Source organism: Hydra viridissima, unplaced genomic scaffold (assembly GCF_058129835.1).
Source record: "Hydra viridissima isolate aposymbiotic clone 2 unplaced genomic scaffold, HvirCarnegie_v1 scaffold_13, whole genome shotgun sequence".
Classification (NCBI taxonomy): Eukaryota; Metazoa; Cnidaria; class Hydrozoa; order Anthoathecata; family Hydridae; genus Hydra; species Hydra viridissima.
In genome coordinates, this window is record NW_028324312.1 from 1,407,314 (window position 1) to 1,427,111 (window position 19,798).

Genomic DNA, 19,798 nt, shown 5'->3' on the forward strand with positions numbered 1-19,798 from the left:
CAATTACGGTAAGAAAATTTTCAGAACATTATGAGCTATCCAGAGGATAGGTTTGGAGTGCCTTCATTTGATCAATGTGACAAATTATTAAATCGCAAGGCTGACCATGTGTCAATGGTCTCACCATGACAGTTTTGAAGTCATAAAGCACCTTCTCACCCTTACTTTTTTTTCCTAAAAGAACTCTACAGGAGTTGCATATTCCACTTTGTGCCTTTGGGTCAGAAAAGTTAGATGTGAAAGAAAAAGACTTTGATTTGTTCAATCAAAGGATTTGTCAATTCTCGTAAGCGTTTGCTCAAATAAAGAATACAATTAGTTTTCCTACAGTCTTCATGTTTTTTGGAATCGTTCGGCATTTTTATTTTGAGCATGGAAAAACAACTTTTTGAGAATGATGAAAAACCTGCCTTTTCCCGGAATTTAAGAAACTTATGCTGTTCAATATTATTAGAGTTGTGTGAAGTTTAAAAAAATATTGATGTTAGTCTCCCACAGTATAAAAATTTATAATGTAAATTCTTATTGAAAATATATGCTGCAAGAACCTCAAAAAACCTTTAGATTTTTAAGGAAATAAATGAGATTATTCCCTCTGTTATAATGAGCAGATAATGGAATTCATGTTCCGTTGCATTTTTCCTTGAAATTTTGCGGGCGCGATATAAGCAGATAGTGGAAATAATTCCTCGAATGTCTTCTGTTTTTTTATTTCTTAATGCAAAGCTCTACTAAAAAGCAAATAATTTATTCAGCATGGTCATTTTAACTTTAATTTTCCCGAATAAGTAATGCTCCTAGAAGATTTAGTTTTTAGCATAAAATCTTCGAGGTTTTTGTCTTGCTTCCTCGAATGTCTTCTGTTTTTTTATTTCTTAATGCAAAGCTCTACTAAAAAGCAAACTAGATAGTTTTTGGATTGGCACCAAAAAGTCGCAATGGTCACTTTTAATGGAAACTAGTTGAAAAGTCACTTTTAATGGAACAAATGAAACTTTGGACAATTTGCTTGTTACTTAACTTCTGCGTTGGTTTCAGTCTGCAATAATATTTTTAATGTATGTGCATTGGGATGCTCCACTCGTCTCCAGCTTTTATCTAGAAACTTTTGCTTGTTCGACTATCATCTAAGTTCTTTAGTGATTTAATACTACGTTGCAAGATTCTTTAGTGATTTAATACTTCGTTGCAAGATTCTTTAGTGATTTAATACTTCGTTGCAAGATTCTTAAAACAGTATGATTAACCAGCTTTTGATTATGCTTAAAGAATTTCGCTATGAGCTTGAATCTTATTTGAAAAAATGATTTTAATCTTATTTAAAAGTTAAAGGAAATCACTGAGTATATGCTATATATACTAAATGTATGCTATAAGTATTGCATTCTGTAAACGCATCTATCAATATGTAAGAGGCTTATAAAGCATATTTTGACAAAGCTGTGGGCAATCAAGGCAAGCTCCGGGCGCGTCATTTCTCTCGTGAAATTTGCAAGACAACTCTTGAAGATAAGTTAATCAATCCAATTGTTACTCTTTAGATTATTTTACTCTTTTTTTTTTTTTTTTTTTATTTTTTATTTTTTAGAATCTCGAGAACAAAATTTTTTAAGTTTTTCAACAAAATTTTAAAAAGTTGGATTCAAGAAAATGTATGCAATTTTCAATGTTTCCAAGGAAACAAAATTTATGCTCTATTATTTTATTGCACAATAGTTGAATTTCATGTTACTTTACATGATTCTATCTGCAATGTTTACACTGGTACAGAGGAAAAAGAATGGCTTAAAATTTACTATCCCAAGGAATTTAAAAACAAGTGAAATGAGAGAAAGCTATACATCCTTAAAGGGAAGGATTTCAACGATCGAATGAGGATCTTGGTCTCACCGAATCCAATGTTGAGCTTCTGACATTTCGACTCAAGCAGTGGAATTCATTGGATGAAAGATCAAAGAAAGTGTTACCAAATTCTTTCAAAACACTTCAGTCAGCAAAATAGGCGATGCTTGTTCAACATTTAACCAGTCTGTTCGAGTCTATAGGAGTTAGGCGTAATCTGAATAAACGGGGTCTATTCGTATACAGTTCATCCAGGAGCCTCAAAACAGTGCTTCTTCATAACAGGAACAAGTACCATTTCTCCCTTTGAATCATTCAGTACACCTAAAAGAGAGCTACAGTAGTTCAAGTCCCTTAAAGTGTGAGTCATAAAAGTATTAAAAATATAGCTAGGATGTTTTTGGAAGCTTAAAAATAGTCCCATTCCTAATATGTCTTTAAGGCTATTCACTTCATTTTCTTAAAACGATACAAAACAAAAGAAGAATTAACGATACTTTATACATACTCTTGCTTCTGTTTTAAAAAATGCGATACTTTACCAAAACTTTCAATAAGAAGACTAAACAATCATTTTTCTGAGGTTCAAAATGAAACCAAATGTACGTCACCAATACTTTTTAGGGGACAGGAGCAGATTACATTGGAAATGTTGTTAAGTGATTTTTTTTAAAATTTGTTAGAGTTTAAAGTTAGTTAAGCTTCAAATTATAACAAATTAAAAAATAATCAATTGGATCTCCATTCAGACAACTTTTAATAACCGTACGCGCAGTTGCATTCCAAAATAAGATTAAGGAGATTAAGATAGATAAAAATGAAGATTAAGGAGATTAATATGAATTTTAAATGCAAGAACTATTATCCATAATAGCTATTGTCGTTTAGTGACTAGACTTCACCAGTTATGAATGACGTTATTTACAACAATTATTAAATATCATTTCGACCAAACTGTTGATATTGATTTTGTTGAAAATAATTTGAAGAGTTCTGGAATAATGCACAACTGCAAAATGTTACAAGTTTAAAATATTTGCTCTGATGTAAAATATGTGTATTTATTATTCTTGTTTTAAAGCATTCAAAGATTAGTTTGGCTATTTCTCAATCAAATATTTTAATAGATTACTCTCGTTTGCAATTAAAAAAAATGAGACGAGATCAATTATGCCTCAGTTGAAAAAGTCACATAACAGTGCTTTTTGTTTCAAGACCCAGACTCTTACTGTTTTTAAATAAACAACGTTTTTCGTGAATATGAAATTCTTACATATATATATATATATATATATATATATATATATATATATATATATATATATATATATATATATATATATATATGTATATATATATATATATATATATCGCTGGTCTCAAAATTTTTTGAAGCCAGTTTTGGCCTCTCAAGATGGCGGTGGAATTAACAAAGGGCTATATGAAAATTAAGAGGCTGATGATAATGTTTTACATCTCATGTTCATATATTGATAAATATATTGATAAATATATTGATAAATATATTGATAAATATATTGATAAATATATTGATAAATATATTGATAAATATATTGATAAATATATTGATAAATATATTGATAAATATATTGATAAATATATTGATAAATATATTGATAAATATATTGATAAATATATTGATAAATATATTGATAAATATATTGATAAATATATTGATAAATATATTAAATATATAAGTTTTAAGTTAATATATTAAATATATAAGTTTTTTGTTGAACATAATAAAATTTTTTCTTAATAATAAAGGAATATTACGTATTTGCATAATACAATTTCCCTTCCAGAAAAATGTTAAAAAAATAGAACGTCAAATTTTCAAGGCCGAAAAGAAAAATGCACGGATTAACAATATTCTTATTTGAACTATTTCCATTTTAGAATTCTAACGTTAAATTTAAAACAAGCATTAGTCAAACTTTTATAAACAATCAAAGTTTAATATTTTATAGTTGTTTAGCAAAATTGACAAAATATATATGTTTTGCTTCAGCTGCATACCAAATGCTTTGTACATGTTTTAAATAGGATTAAAAAATTTCCAACGCGACGCGACGTTCATTTATTACTTTTTAACTTTGAGAAACTGACTTTCGAGAGTTTCCCCTTAATGTTTCCTAAAACTATTTGCCCTTGCCTAAAATGTTTTGCAGCAATGTTCTCATGTTCTTTCTTGTTTATGGCTGTTGAACCATCGTTATATATTCTTGAGATTGCTAGACAATCTGATGATGTTGGTTCATGATGCTCTTGTGGCAAAGTTAAACCATCTTCTGGTTTAACATCACAAACGGTTGGCTGATATATTTGATAATTTGAAGCGATCTCCTGATCGTAAAGAAAGGAATGATAAGAAGAAGACTTGGACCTACAAGAAGTGCAACTTGAACAATCCTCGTAAGATAGCTGATAAAGATTCGGTTCCGTATCATTAGATAATAATCCGTCTAGTGAAGCATGTTCAAGACGGTTAGAAAGTTTCTCTTTCATTTTCACATTTCGCAAATCGCATAAGCTATATGCTTTTTGAAACATTTCCGTAACCTGCTCTTTTTTTTTACTCAAAGATGTCATTTGAGGTTTAATAACAAGATCTTCAAGCGACAACGGCTTCTCCTGCAATTTGGAGTCCAATTTAACAATCAGATCTTTACCGTTTTTTGATTCTTCGTGAAACGAAAAAGTCCTCATTCCAGCATTTATAAAAGATTGAGATCTGTTCTTGAAAGAATTTAGAGCTGCAAGCCTCTCAGGTTTAAAGTAATGACTAAGAGCTTGCGGACCTTCAGGACAACTACAATTAATAGCACGGCTGGTAGATGAATCTGCATCGATTTCAATTGAACTGCCAGCAGAAATGAAATGAACTTGTGGGACGAAAAGCTCTTTATACGAAGAGAATAAACAATCGCTTTTATTATTGTTGCCAACATGGTTCCCGGAATCTTCTTCAAGATTTAACAGCAGCTCGTCTTCCTTCTTGTAATCATTTGTATTTTTTGACGTTATTTCTCCAAACTTAAGGTTTTCGTTTAAACAAATGCAATTTTTTTCGGTGTCTAATAATAAGTCTAAAGTTGGATGAACTTTGTTTGACGTTATTTCTCCAAACTTAAGGTTTTCGTTTAAACAAATGCAATTTTTTTCGATGTCTAATAATAAGTCTAAAGTTGGATGAACTTTGTTTGTAGGAACACAGCAAGATCCCACTTCATCATCGAAATCTATCAGCTCCTTCATTTTTCTTTTTAGCAACTCGATCATAAACTTTCACAAAAGCTTTTAATCTTCTTAAATATTTTTAACAATTCAAGTTCCAATTTTGTTTATTTGTCTTTGTTTTTTTTGTTTTGTTTTTCTTTAAAAAAAAAAACCCGTTTAGCCTTCTAGAAGTGTTCACAAAAAAAACTCTTAAAACCAGGTGTCACCTTTTTCTCGAGTGTTGCTTGAACTTTTTGAAACAAGTAGAAGTCAAAGGAATGGAAGGTTTCTTGATCGTCTGTTGTTGTTGTTAACACTTGTTGCTAAGTGATTTTATTAATATATATAGCGACAATTATCTTTTATCTTCTACCTACTAAAGGTAATTTTTCAAACTGTTATATTTTATTTACAAACTTTTGGGAGTGTAATTTAAAGTCAGCACCATAATAAATGAAAATTTTCATTTAAGAACCGTTTTATGTTGGTTTAGAGTTAACTAAAATATGATTATTTACTTTGTTCGGCAAACGACGAAAAAGTAATTTGAAACGCGATTGCGAAAGTTGCCGTCAATACGCGAAGTTACCATCACGTAATCGATTTCCAGAGCATTTTATTTGGTTGTCAATTTTCCACTTAAAGTTTTTTTATCGGCTTAAGATAACTTGAATTTGATAGACCATTCTAACTTATATAAATAATATGACGATATCCTGAAAACTTTATCGCTGCAATAAACTGCAATAACAAAAGAAAAAACTACGATCACGATTGATCTGTATATAAATCTGTAATAAAATTTAATTAAAATCAATGTTCAAAGGATAATCAAGGAGATGTCGAAAAAAAAATGACCGGTGGTTTTCTGATTAAAAAATACAAAAAATGCTTTTTTAACGTATTACTCATTTCTTTCTTTCTTATTATTACTATTTTTTTAAAAAAAAAAACAAAAAACAAAGAAACAATAAAAACAAAAAAAAAAAAAAAAACGTGGTTCCGTGACGCATTTGTGGATGTCAGTTTCAAAGTTGACGCTTCCTTTTTTCCAAATAATAAAACACTTTAAAAAAAAAACCTTTTTAAAAACTTTAAAGAGATTTTAAAATACTTTTTATAAATTGTACTCTACAACGTGGCTTTCTTTTAAATAAATTTGTAAAAAAAAAACAGTCAACACTTTATGAGTATTTTATGTAATCATTTTAAACACGTGTACCATCCGATAATATCATTTCAATTTAAGATGGACTTTCCGAAAATATCGTTTAGATAAAAGTTTAGTATTAAAAAAAAAAAAAATTCACACAAATCTTCTATTGATCAACATTGGCAAACTGAGCAAAGAGCTTGGCGCCGCAGATTATTTCTTTAACTTTGATTGTATTTTCATTGCCAGGGATCCTATTTAATAACGTCATCTAGTGACCATGACAACGTTTGCAACTTTAAAATTGTTTACATGTGGCTTTTACCTCGCTTGTATGCGACTTCTACCTCGTATTGGTAAACACCATCCACTCGATACGGTTGTGCTTTAGTTCTCTGTACTTTCATTGCATGTATTTCTATTCAAGTTGGCTTTTACCTCGTTTGTATGCGACTTCTACCTCGTATTGGTAAACACCATCCACTCGATATGGTTGTGCTTTAGTTCTCTGTACTTTCATTGCATGTATTTCTATTCAAGTTAAAGTGGATAACCAGGCTCGAAGTTAAATGTAGTTTAATGATTGTGGCAAACTTGACTTTTCGTTTCAAAAAATGAATAAACATTTTTAAGTTATTTTATAAAATACTCAAAATCCTTAGTTTTTTAGTTTTTTTTTTAGAAAACTCAACGATTTTGTTTTTTTGTGTCATAGAAGTAACTGAGGTAACCAATTAACATTAATTGGCATAGCTACCACAGTTGTAGGTGAATATCTGTTATATAATCCTCAGAAAAATTTCATGCTTGATGTAATCAAGGCGGTTTGTATAACCTCGATTACTTAAAAATAGATAACTTTAAAGGATTTATGTGCGTTAGGGTCTCTCAAAAAATGCTTCAAAAAAATGGTCTCAAATTAAGGAGTATCTACATTTCTTTATTTCAAAATTTTTTTTTCAAAGAAAAGCCATTCTGGGTATTAAGATCTGCTCTCTGTAAGAAATTTTCGCTTTTTTCTGCTCTTAGTGGAAAAATCACAAATGTTTTTTTTTTCCTATTCTGGTTTTGGGCAACTACAAAAGCAAAGAGAGCTTTGGAGCTTTGGTAGTTAGTCAAAGCTCTCAGTTGCTGTGTTTCTTTCTTAAAAATTTCTTACAAGTAAAAGCTGAAAGGAGTAAGTTAGATAATTAAAGAGTAAAAAATATAATAAATTTATTTAAATTTATCACAAAGGTTAGGGTTAGGTTAGGGTCAATGTCAGGTTAGTTGTAAATAGAGTTATTTACCTGTCGTTGGTAATGTTACATAACTACGAAATGATTATTTCAACAGAAACAATTATTTTAAAATGCAATGCCTGACGTCATCTTACGTCATTGAATTACCGTCCTTGTTCAAACATTGCACATATTTCAAATTTTCACTCTTTTGGTTTTCTATTTATTCCAAAGTTTATTTATGTAAAATAAGTGAAGTGTTTTTTTAACTGTTTTTTTTTGTGTTGTTATTTCCATTTCAAACATAAAGAGTACAAGGTTTGTTTCGTTGTTGTTTTAACTTTTGAAAAAACAATACAAGTAAAAAAACTTTCAAAAGTTGAAAATTTGTCTTTTTTTTTCTATTTTTTAATGATCGTGTGAACAAGTATGATAACTATGTGAGAAAATATGATAATTATTTGAGAAAATATGATAACTATGTGAGAAAAATATGATAATTATTTGAGAATATATGATAACTATTTGAGAAAATATAATAACTATGAGAATAAACTTCACAACTATTTGAATAAATAAGATAATTTGATTTTTATTACAGTGTAAATAAAGATCACAGGGGAAAAATCAGGCATGTTACAAATTTTGATACTACTTACTATTCCCCATTTTTTTTCTTTTTTAAATTCTCAAAAGTTCAGAAATGTTACATGCTTTTTTCCCCCATGGTCTTCATATGTGATAATTTTAAACAGATTTTCACTTGCGTTGTAAAAATAATGACCACGATGAAGGTTACGGTATTAAATTGAGTTTCAGTATGACTCCTAAGTAAATAAAACTTAGTTCAATAAATTTATGTCAAAATTTATATGTTTGCATTCAAAACTAGTGAAACATGCTAAAATAAAGATTACCAATTTTACATCGGAAGAATCTTAACGCATTGTGAAAAATATTCTCCATCAGCTAGAACAGAAATATGCATATATCTAATGTTGTCAATTCTAGATTCTGAATGAGTTAATCTGCAATGCAGTGTTTAGTTACTATAAACTAGTATAAATTAGTATAAATTTGAAAAACATTTAAAAGTAATCAAATAGAGTTTTCAAGCTACTTAAGTTTCTTTTTAACAAGCAGGATTTGTTAAATTCAACGCTTTTGAAAACAATGTTGAAATATGTTGACAAACAATAAAACAACATGTTATTAACCCTATGTTCCCAAGGGATAATAAACCAACATGTTATTAACCCTATGTTCCCAAGGGATAATAAACCAACATGTTATTAACCCTATGTTCCCAAGGGATAATAAACCAACATGTTATTAACCCTATGTTCCCAAGGGATAATAAACCAACATGTTATTAACCCTATGTTCCCAAGGGATAATAAACCAACATGTTATTAACCCTATGTTCCCAAGGGATAATATACGATGATGTTGTCCTAAGAGCAACCTTAGCATTTTGTTTATTAAAAAAAAAAATCCGATTTTTAAAATTGTTATTTGCGATAAAATTTAAACTTGCCACTGTTACAAAAGAAATAAAATAATATATAAAAAGTAATACATAATATATAAAATATTATATAAAATAAGAGATGAAGTGAAATGGAGCTCAAAATAACGAGCTTCAAAGTTGAAAATGAAATTTTTATTCCTGATAAAAAAGCATCTAACACTAAAACTCTTAAAAGAGGTGCATTGATTTTCTAGAAGGCCTTCGAGAAAGTTCTTCGTTAAGACTTCTTTGTATAAAACCTTTCAAGGATACCATCATAGCATCATTGCGACTGGCATCCCTTAAAATCAATCAAGAAAAAAAAAAAAAAGCAAGTTGTGAAATGGTTGTAAAAAAAAATTAGACCGATATGAATAAGTTACCAAAGTTTCATCGGTGCAAAGTTTTAATGAAATTCCTTTTACGGCTAAAAAATATGACGAAATAAATTGTAAATTTTTTGTTTGTTAATGTAAAATTATGTTTTAATGAAATACAAAACTGATTCTAACGTAAATGAACCAGGGTTGGCCACTAAGCAAGATTAATAGAACTTTTTCTTATTTCAGTTTAACTTTAAATCTTATTTTAAAAATGGTGTTTTTTTGAAACTAAGTAATTAGTTGTTTTTTTTTAAACTTGAATTATTATTCTTATATATTTGATGCACGTGTGTTTATAGCTTCTTATGTCAAGGCGCAATTGGTGGATTAATGAAACCAGTGAGCTTAGGGTTGTAAATAAATGAAATTTAACTTTGGTGTCTTGACTTTTAAATAAACCTTGGATGGGATTAAAAGTCACGAGTATACTGATCATTGGGACATCAAGACTCAAAAATCTTGTCCTACTACTTGTCTTTATGTATGCCAACGGACATTCAAGAAATGACGAAGTACCCTCTGTAACATTCTTGCTCTAAATTCTAAAGAAAGAGTTGTATCATTGGATAAATAAAATGGCACATGGAAAAAGCAACAGATTCGGAGGAATGGTTTTTTTTTTCCCAGTCAGAGGAGGTAGTCTGAGGAGGAGCCTCCCATTTGTTATTTCTGCCTAACTATTATCAAGGGCAATATCAAAGTTGCATTTACAGCAGCAACAAACTTTCTCAACGTGTCAATAAATGAGATAGCGACAAAGAATGAATAATTTTGAATCAATCTTTCAATGATGCCAAGCGGTCTCACCGAGGTTACCGTTAATGCTTCATACAATATCAAGAGAGGAATCACAGATTACTTAGTTTGTGCCAATCAATTTCCATGAGCTCAATCTTTTATAATTACTTCAACTTGAAAGAACGCGCTGATAATCTTTGAATGATAAGAATAACGTCAACAAGAAAATCGATCGGCGTTAAATGAAGAAGATAGCGTTCCAAAAAGATCCGCCCTACTTCATTTACACTGAATTTTATTTTAGTATTTGTATAGACAATATTAATAATTTTAGAAATAGAATTTACTAAATTGGACATTTATACAAAATTATCTTCTTCATATTTGTATACAATAAATAAATTAACAACTGACTTTATAAATTGTATATTGTCAATACATTAAAATTACCTCATACTTTTATATCTTTTTTAAGTATTTCCAATGGAAACAGACTCTCAATCTGTTTTTAACAATTTTCTTGTTAAAAAAAAAAAGTTGTTAAAAACAGATTTTTACAATTCATAGTTTTTTATGGGCAGGTGTTGATTTAAATGATGAAGGCTTCTTTCATGAAAATACCAAAAACAGAGTTTTTGAAAGATAAATAAATTAGTAGTAGTAATAATAATAACAATAATAATAATGATAATAATAATAATAATAATAATAATAATAATAATAATAATAATAATAATAATAATAATAATAATAATAATAATAATAATAATAATAATAATAATAATAATAATAATAATAATAATGATAATAATAATAATAAAAATGATAATAATATATTATTATTTATTATTAAATATAATAACAACAATATATTATTATTATTATTATTATATATAATAATAATATATTATTATTATTACTATTATTATCATTATTACCATTATTATTATTATTATTATCATTGTTATTATTATAATTATTATTATTATTATTATTATTATTATTATTATTATCATTATTATTATTATTATTATTATTATTATTATTATTATTATTATTATTATTATTATTGTTATCATTATTATTATTATTATTATTATTATCATTATTATTATTGCTATTATTATTATTATTTTCATTGTTATTATTATTTTTATTATTACTATTATTATTACTATTATTATTATTATTATTATTGTCATTATTATTATTATTATCATTATTATCATTATTATTATTGTTATTATTATTATTATTATCATTATTATTATTGCTATTATTATTATTATTTTCATTGTTATTATTATTTTTATTATTACTATTATTATTATTATTATTATTATTATTATTATTATTATTATTATTATTATTATTATTATTATTATTATTATTATTATCATTATTATTATCATTATTATTATTATTATTATCATTATCATTGTTATTATTATTATTATTATCATTATTATTATTATTATTATTATTATTAAAAAATTTTTTTTTTGCTTTCAATGTTCCAGTTGTTGCTATAAAGAAATGTTTTGGTGCTAAAAGAAGCAGACGTTCATCTCGTTTAAATAATTGGGTTGTTGGCTTTTTCTTAGATAATTTTGAAGGAGGAAAGCAATCATTGAATAAAACTGTATAACATAAATATCTTTCTGAGAGAGAAATAGACCCAAGAAAAGAAACAACTAATTACAAACCACCTAAATGACAATATCCTTTTAAAATTTTGGTCACCTAAACGTATTACAGCTAAGCTATGTAGGAAGGACTGATGTTCATGTTGATCAGTTTATTCGTTAAGTAGTCGAATATAAATCACTGTAAAAAATTTTGAAACAAGAAGACAAAAAAGAATAGTAAAACAGAAAACTGTCTTTTAAATTAAAACTTGACAGCCTATTTTGTGGCCAATTGACAGGGAATTCCCACAAAGCCAACAACAGCTCCTCCAAGTGGGCTAAATGGCCGGAATAGACAAAGGCCTTGCTAAAAAATGACCAAAGACACTACAAAAAAAAAACAAGGATTGTTTCAAAATAAGAAGCAGCGACTCAGAAACCCTGAACTTTACTCAACCATTAATGGCGATAATGAAGCCAATAACGGTGTGCTGCAATCGCTTCAGATGTCACTGAAGTCAGTTTATATTTTAAACTGATTGATTTTAACAAATTTCTAACCAAAAGCGATCAATTTATTTTTTGGTTTTCATATTTTCAGATATAATACCCAGCCGGCATCTTCACATTGTTTCAACGTTGATATTTGGTTGAAGCGTTGTTTCAACGTTGGTTAACCAAATCTCAACGTTAAAATAACGTTACTATTTAAACATTGCTCAGTAAACGTTTTTTCAACGTTATTTCAACGTTGACAAAAAAACTCCGTTTTTAAATAACTATGCGTTGTGTTGGTGTTTAAAGTAAAATAAGTAAAGGCCAAAAAGTAATTGAAATAATCTTTTAGTATGACACGAAATCGGTTAATAATCTTTCAGTATGACACGGAATCGGAAAAGTTTCCAATAATAAAAGTTAAATTCTCTTCTGGTATTCCATCTATTTCTCAAAGTTATTTTTTTTTAGTTAATGGGCTAAGAGAAAGAGCTGTTATAACTTTTTCATTTCCACAGAAAGCAATCAGGATTGTGAAAATTTTGAGTTCACAACCACAGAAGAAAAAAGTGACTATGAGGATGTTGATTTTCTTCGAAAATATAAACAAAGAAAATATAAACAAAGAGAATTTCCTGGTTATTTTCCAAGTAGGCATTAGTTTATATGCTGGAATTATCATACATACATACATACAATACATACATACATACATACATACATACATACATACATACATACATACATACATACATACATACATACATACATACATACATAAATATATATATATATATATATATATATATATATATATATATATATATATATATATATAAGTTTATTAAGAAATCATATATACATTGTATATATGATTTCATATATACAATGACATGTTATCATGTCGTTGTATTTATGAAATATATATTTTAGTAGTTTGTGTAACTTAATTTTACTTTCAATTTATAATTTTAGAGCCAAAAGTTGATGCGTATGGAAAGAACCTAAACTCACCTTGCCAAAAGTTTTTCCAAGAAGATATCAATTCTTCTTTTCAAGATAAAGGTTATTGTCTCATTAAATTTATTTAATTAATTTAAAATAACATTGTGTTATTTTAAAAAAAAAACATACAATTATAATATAAAGTGTAATATTCAACTGATAGTGTTACAAAGTGTTGACAAAGCTTTTTTAATCTATGTGTTTTAATTTCAATTTGTATAAAGAAATTAGTTAAAAACAATTTACCACACAATCAAGTTAAGAAAAATAGAAATAAACTACAGAAATTAGATAAAGTTGATAAGTTTCCAATGTCTGAAGGCAGTATGATATTTTATATTTTAAAGTAAATTTTTATTTAAATTTATTTTTTTTTGTAGAAGTATAAAATTCATAGAAGATTTAAAAGTTTTAAAAACTGAAAAATTTCTTTACTATGCAAATACTAAAATTATTTTGTAAAACTTAACAAAATTTGTAGAGTTTCAAAAGAAAGTGTTGTATCTACTTACCAATATAAGAAATGAGATGCGAAATCAAAACAGTGACTGAGCCTGCTTCTAATAGTGAATTTGTAAGCCAAATAAGGGTTATTTTATCAGAAGTGGAGTTCTCTGAAGTGGATAAAGCATTAGATGATGAAAAAGTGCGCTCATCATGGGTGAGTTATAATAAGTACTTTATTAAATAGTTATTTAGTTATTGAACATTACCCTTTAGTTAAAAAAAGATTGTTAAGATGGACAACAGTCCTTAAAAACATTAAAAAATTCATGAATTATATAGGAAAAAATTGTCCTGGAAAATACTTGGAACTTGGAATTTGTCCTAGAAAAATCCTGGATCACTTTATTAAAATTTGTCTTAAAGATCTGAAATAGTTCAATGTTTTGATATCATATTTGACCCAAACCATAATGTTAGATTTACTTTATGTTTTTTGTAGGTAAATCAGCTACAATTAATTGAAGGAACATCTTCAAAAGATAGAATACACAAAATTATGCTGAGGTAATTAACTGATAGCTCTTATCGCATTCATAATTACTTTTTACAAAACTTATTTGTTTAATAATTTTAGAAAAAATTTATTTGATAATAAATTCAATTTAAGTATTTGAAAAATTATTATTTATTTATAACCATTTCACAGTTACATTATCTTTTAAAAATTTAGAATATTTTCAAACAATTTTATGGCCTCAATGAATATGAAAGGCAAAGATGGAAAAATATGCTTTAAGAACACTAATTTATATGGCATTGTTAAAGGTATATCTTTATAAATTATGTGAAAATTTTCCTATCATTTTTTCAAATCTTCCTTTTTTGATTTTTACTTTATATTTTCTTTTTTTTTTACAGCTTCTACTATTACATCCGATGGAGCGACAGAAACTTTGATTGATGGAGTATTGTCTGACTTCCTAAAACACGCTCATTTTGAAAAGGTGGCAGTAAAGAAAAGAAATTTGTGTTGATTTTATTCAAATATATGTAAATATATGTAATATTTAAATATATATATATCATAAACAAATGTTATCTTTTTCTTTACTAATATATGTCTAACTAAACTTAACTAAAAATAGTCTAACTGTAGACTGAGTATATTTTATACGCTTAATATACATTGATAGTCCAATAGACACAATTAATTGAGTCTATTGAAGATTGATTTAACGTTGATAAATCAACGTTGAAAAAAACTGTCATTCTAAACGTTGTTTCAACGTAAATTCAACGTTCTTATAACGTATTTTGCGTCGATTGAACGTTGATTTAACGTTTGAACCGAACGTTGATTTAACGTTGATAAATCAACGTTGAAAAAAACTTTCATTCTAAACGTTGCTTAAACGTAAATTCAACGTTAGGTTTCAACGTTAATTCAACGTTATTTCAACGCTGTTTGCCGACTGGGTATTTTTTAAAATGTTAATTTGTTTTTTGCTATTCAGTTATCGGTTTGCGTCAATTTTACTTTATATTCATAAATTTCAACAATACAAAGCAATTGATAAATTTCAACAATACAAAGCAATTGATAAATTTTAACTATACAAAGCAATTGATGCCAAATTATACAACAGATAACGTACTAATCTTTTTTTTTTTTTTTATCAAAACCTTGAAGCTTTTAATAACGAAAGTTTATTTACAAATATCATAATATCACATTTAAAGTCATGTAAAAATTATTTATTATAATGGATTAGATGCTTGATTCAGAAACTTATAAAAGATTATTGCAAATGTCTTTCTATTTTTACAGATTATCGGATGACTTCGAATTTTATTTTTGAGTACAAAATTTCGTGATGAAATATAGCTTTTATGGCTTCTTGTTTTGTATCGATTTTCTAAAATTATGATACTTAAGATGATTTTAAGATGAAATTGAGTTGATTTAAAATTTCGCTTTTTTATAATACAACAAATCTTTAAATTTAATTAAACAAAAACGAATTTTTTTTCCTTTAATACTGCAAAGTAAACCCAAAACCTGCCATGGAGAGTCAAATTATTTTTGTAATAGTTTACAAGATTAGCATTTAATGAAGCAAAAAAGAATCTCTAATTGATATTCTGATAGTCAGCATAAAATGTAAAAAATGAAAGTTGTCGATTTAAAAGAAAAAACTGCAATGCAAATATAACAGTTAATATTATTAAAAGTCTGTAAATTTTAATTTTGTTTTTCTTGTCATAACTTATTTGTAAATTTTCCAAAAATAAACAATAACGAACAAATGATCTAATTAATGTAAATCAAAATGGTGCTTCGTTTTTAGATGTTTCAAGCAAACACATTTCAACTTGTTCCGCCAACAAATATGTTTTTCGCACGAGCAGAAACTCTTAATGAGATTCATGACAGTTTTTACTATGAAAAATACTCGATTGTTGTATTGCAAGGTATGTCTGGAGTAGGCAAGTCACAAATAGCTCGTAAATATGCAAAAGATTACGAATCGTTGTACAGCAGCATTATATGGTTTAATGCCAGTTTTTATGCTCTTTACCAATCAAAAACGAATCTTTGCCAGGTCCTCGGCTTGGAAATTCAAGACCCGAAAGGAAAATGTTTTAGTGAGGAAGTAAAAACTCAAAAAATTTATAACCATTTCCGCAATCAAAATACTTTATACATTTATGATGACGTAGACGATGCAAGTATTAAAAGCTTAAAAAAACAACTCTCCTATCAAAAGAACGCGTTTACTCTCATAACCACAAAATGGGGAGGCTGGAACTCAAATTATAAAATGATAAAGATTAAACCTTTTTCAGATGAAGAAGGCGTAATTTTCCTATCTCAAAATATTGCTTTCAGTTGCGAGAGAAATCAACTTCAAAATATAACTAGCGAACTTGGAAATCATCCTTTCGCACTTACTCAATCTATCAATTACTTAAACATTACACGCACTTCTTTAGAAGAATATGCCAAACAGATAAAAGAAAACACAATTGACATGATTAGTTCTTTTTCAGATTATGAAATTGAAAGCTTACCTTTGAAAAAATCAATCAATATTGTCTTAATGAAGCTACGAATTAACGCAGAAAATGCTGCTTTGGCAATATTGAAATGTCTATTGTATTGCGATGGAAAAAACATTCGAAGAGGATATCTGCATGAGATCGCTGAAGAACTAGGACTTCACGATTCCTATCAAGTAAACAGAGCAATTTTGATTTTGAGGAACTTTTCAATAATTGCTCTTGAGAGCGTTGATGATGGAAACTTTTTGAATGATCTTTTTACTCTTCATGAGCTCATGCAAAAGATATCCCTAAATACCCTCTTAATTGAAACTGGAGAGTTGAGTTTGTATAAAAATTTGGTTGCTCGTATATTTAAAAAAGGTTTGAAAAATTACAAAAACAAGGATTCTTCATCGTTTTGGCTGAATCATTTTCTTCACATGTTCTGGAACTACACGGAAGAAATGATTCACGAGTTTCAAGATCTACAATACGAAACAAAAGATTGTTTGTATGTGGAAGGTCGTGTCAGAGAAGCAACACAAATATTATTAAAAATTTTTGAGAAAGTAAAAAATGAAAATGAAGCCAACAGTATGGCTGTTATTGAAGCAAGAGATTGTTTATCTCAGAGCAAAATAAACGCAGGATTACACAGCGAAGCAATCGTTATGCTTGAAGAAAACAACTCAATAATGATAAGAAACTTCGGAAGTCGGCACCCGTTAACTTTAACCACTCAACACGATATTGCTCGTTGTATGATGAATATGGGATTGTATTATGATGCTTTAGAAAAATTTAAACAAATTGAAATATTACGAATAGAAACTCTTGGTAAAATGCACCCATCATCTTTAACCACGCAACATAACATTGCATGTTGCCAGATGGAGATGGGATTGTATAAAGATGCCATTGAGAAATTTAGAGAAACTGAAAAAATAAGATTAGAAACTCTAGATAATCAACATCAATCAACTTTAACCACTCAGCATAACATTGCTTATTGCCAGATGGAGATGGGATTGTATAAAGATGCCATTGAGAAGTTTAGAGAAATTGAAGCAGTTCAGTTTAAAAACCTGGGTTACCGACATCCATCAACTTTAACTACTCAGCACAACACCGCCCATTGCCTGATGAAAATGGGATTATACAACAACGCTATTGAGAAATTTAAAGAAATTGAAAAAGTTCGATTAGAAACTTTAGGGAATCGACATCCAATAACCTTAACTACTCAAAGTAATATTGCATACTGTCAGATGGAGATGGGGCTATACAAAGATGCTATTGAAAAATTTAGAGAAATTGAAAAAATACGGTTAGAAATTCTAGGTAATCGACATCCATCAAGCTTAATGACTCAAAGCAATATTGCATACTGCCAGATGGAGATAGGGCTATACAAAGATGCTATTGGAAAATTTAGAGAAATTGAAAAAATTCGGTTAGAAACTCTAGGTAGTCGACATCCATCAACTTTAACGACTCAAAGCAATATTGCATATTACCAGATGAAGATGGGGCTATACAAAGATGCCATTGAAATATTTAGAAAAATTGAAAAAATACAATTAGAAACTTTAAGTAATCAACATCCATCAACTTTAACAACTCAAAGTAACATTTTAAAATGTCAAATGAAAATGGAACTACACAATGATGTCATTAAAAGATTCAAAGAGACTTAGGTTTAGGGACTCAGTTTAATCGGCATCCGTCAACTTTAACCAAATGCTGTTACATAGCACGCTGTCAGATATTTATGGATTTTGTTACGAATACTGTTTACAATTCAAAAAAAGACATTTAGACACTCGGACGTAATACGCATTTCTATATCATGGAGAGATATATACTAGATATATATATATATACATACATAGAGATACATATACTAAAGGCATGTGTTAATTGATCAGTCTTAAATTCGATACCATATGATTAGAATGAATTCTGTATGAATAGGATGGATAATGTGTAACTGGTGTGGACATTTTATTATAAAGACTGAAGTCGTGTAATTAGAATGGATATTGTAACATTAGATTTATCATGTCGGCAATCAAAAATTTTTTAAAGATTAAAACTTTTTCATCCGTGAAATTGTTTTATGAAAAATTAAAACTTCTCCATTATACAATTTTCGTCAGTGAATTATGTAACGGAGAAGTTTCAACTAAGAGAAGCAAACTATTAATCTTAATAGGTCAGTGCTAAACCTTTAAGATTAATAGTTTATTGCTAGTTGATTGATTAATAGTTTACATGCGCATGATATTAATTTTTGCCTTTCAGAAACGAGATATGTAATAATGTTCTGAATTCAAAACAAATGAACCAATTAAAACCATTTATTGGTTTTAAAAAAAGTAGCATAGCATTCATTGCAAATTCGAGTTTCTTCATCAAGTGAATCAAATGACTGAAAAACATAATGTTATTCTGCTTTTTTAAAACCAATTAAAATCATTTATTGGTTTTTAAAAAAATGTTCCTTAAAAATGTAAGAACACGAAAATATTAACCAGTAAAAATACACCTCAACTTATACATATTGAACTACTCAGTTAAAAATAGAAAGCCGACTTACAAAACGATTTGATTTATACACTGATAACACTCTATAGCAAATTCTTGCTTTTTTTTCTTGTTCCTGAGTTAAAACTATAATTTTCCAGTTCTTTGTAACTAATTTTCATGAATGAAAACAATTCCGGTCCTGAAACTTCGCTTTTGTGATCAGGATGATGAGTTTTAAAATTTGGCTTTTTCAAATGATAATACAAGGTATTATTAGTTTTCAGGTAAGCTAAGAATCTTAGCAAAGCTTTGATGACAAAAATTTAGTTGTAGAATAGGGAAAACAAGTAAAGAAAATACAAAATATCATTAGAAAATAATCAGAAAATAATTAATCAAAAGAAATGAGATGATATTAAGAGGCTGCAATCGTTCTCCAGATGCATTCTGCAACACTTTTGGTTAAATCATTAAGACAAAGAAGTTCTCAATGATAACATCTAAAAAAATATGTGTTGCTTACAAAGCATACTTTGGTATACTAGTTGGGGACCATGATAAAA

General features: G+C 27.9%; 2 protein-coding genes and 1 pseudogene across 3 annotated transcripts; 2 read left to right on the forward strand and 1 right to left on the reverse strand.

Moving 5' to 3' along the window:
- Positions 1-3,726: 3,726 nt before the first annotated feature.
- On the reverse strand, positions 3,727-5,145 carry LOC149879967 (uncharacterized). Its single transcript, XM_090070758.1, has 2 exons — positions 4,999-5,145; positions 3,727-4,905 (listed from the first exon to the last, which is right to left on the reverse strand). The coding sequence occupies exons 1-2, from the start codon at positions 5,143-5,145 to the stop codon at positions 3,940-3,942; spliced, it is 1,113 nt and encodes a 370-aa protein (XP_089926884.1). The 3' UTR covers positions 3,727-3,939.
- Positions 5,146-12,088: 6,943 nt separating this feature from the next.
- On the forward strand, positions 12,089-14,715 carry LOC149879968 (uncharacterized; annotated as a pseudogene). The gene is made up of 7 exons (XR_016446319.1): positions 12,089-12,235; positions 12,694-12,859; positions 13,185-13,274; positions 13,696-13,875; positions 14,161-14,225; positions 14,392-14,486; positions 14,580-14,715. The product of XR_016446319.1 is annotated as an uncharacterized LOC149879968 (transcript).
- A 1,070-nt stretch (positions 14,716-15,785) lies between these two features.
- LOC145195032 (uncharacterized) lies at positions 15,786-18,793 on the forward strand. Its single transcript, XM_090070883.1, has 2 exons — positions 15,786-15,892; positions 16,010-18,793. Exon 2 carries the CDS (start codon positions 16,010-16,012, stop codon positions 18,401-18,403), a length of 2,394 nt encoding a protein of 797 aa, XP_089927009.1. The 5' UTR covers positions 15,786-15,892; the 3' UTR covers positions 18,404-18,793.
- Positions 18,794-19,798: the final 1,005 nt, after the last annotated feature.

Excerpts from the sequence above, each read along its gene's own strand:
- LOC149879967 (XM_090070758.1), bottom strand. The coding sequence starts at position 5,145 with ATGATCGAGTTGCTAAAAAGAAAAATGAAGGAGCTGATAGATTTCGAT. Across the intron at positions 4,906-4,998 it reads GCATTTGTTTAAACGAAAAC|CTTAAGTTTGGAGAAATAAC; the intron begins CTTAAGTTTGGA and ends TTAAACGAAAAC.
- LOC145195032 (XM_090070883.1), top strand. The coding sequence starts at position 16,010 with ATGTTTCAAGCAAACACATTTCAACTTGTTCCGCCAACAAATATGTTT.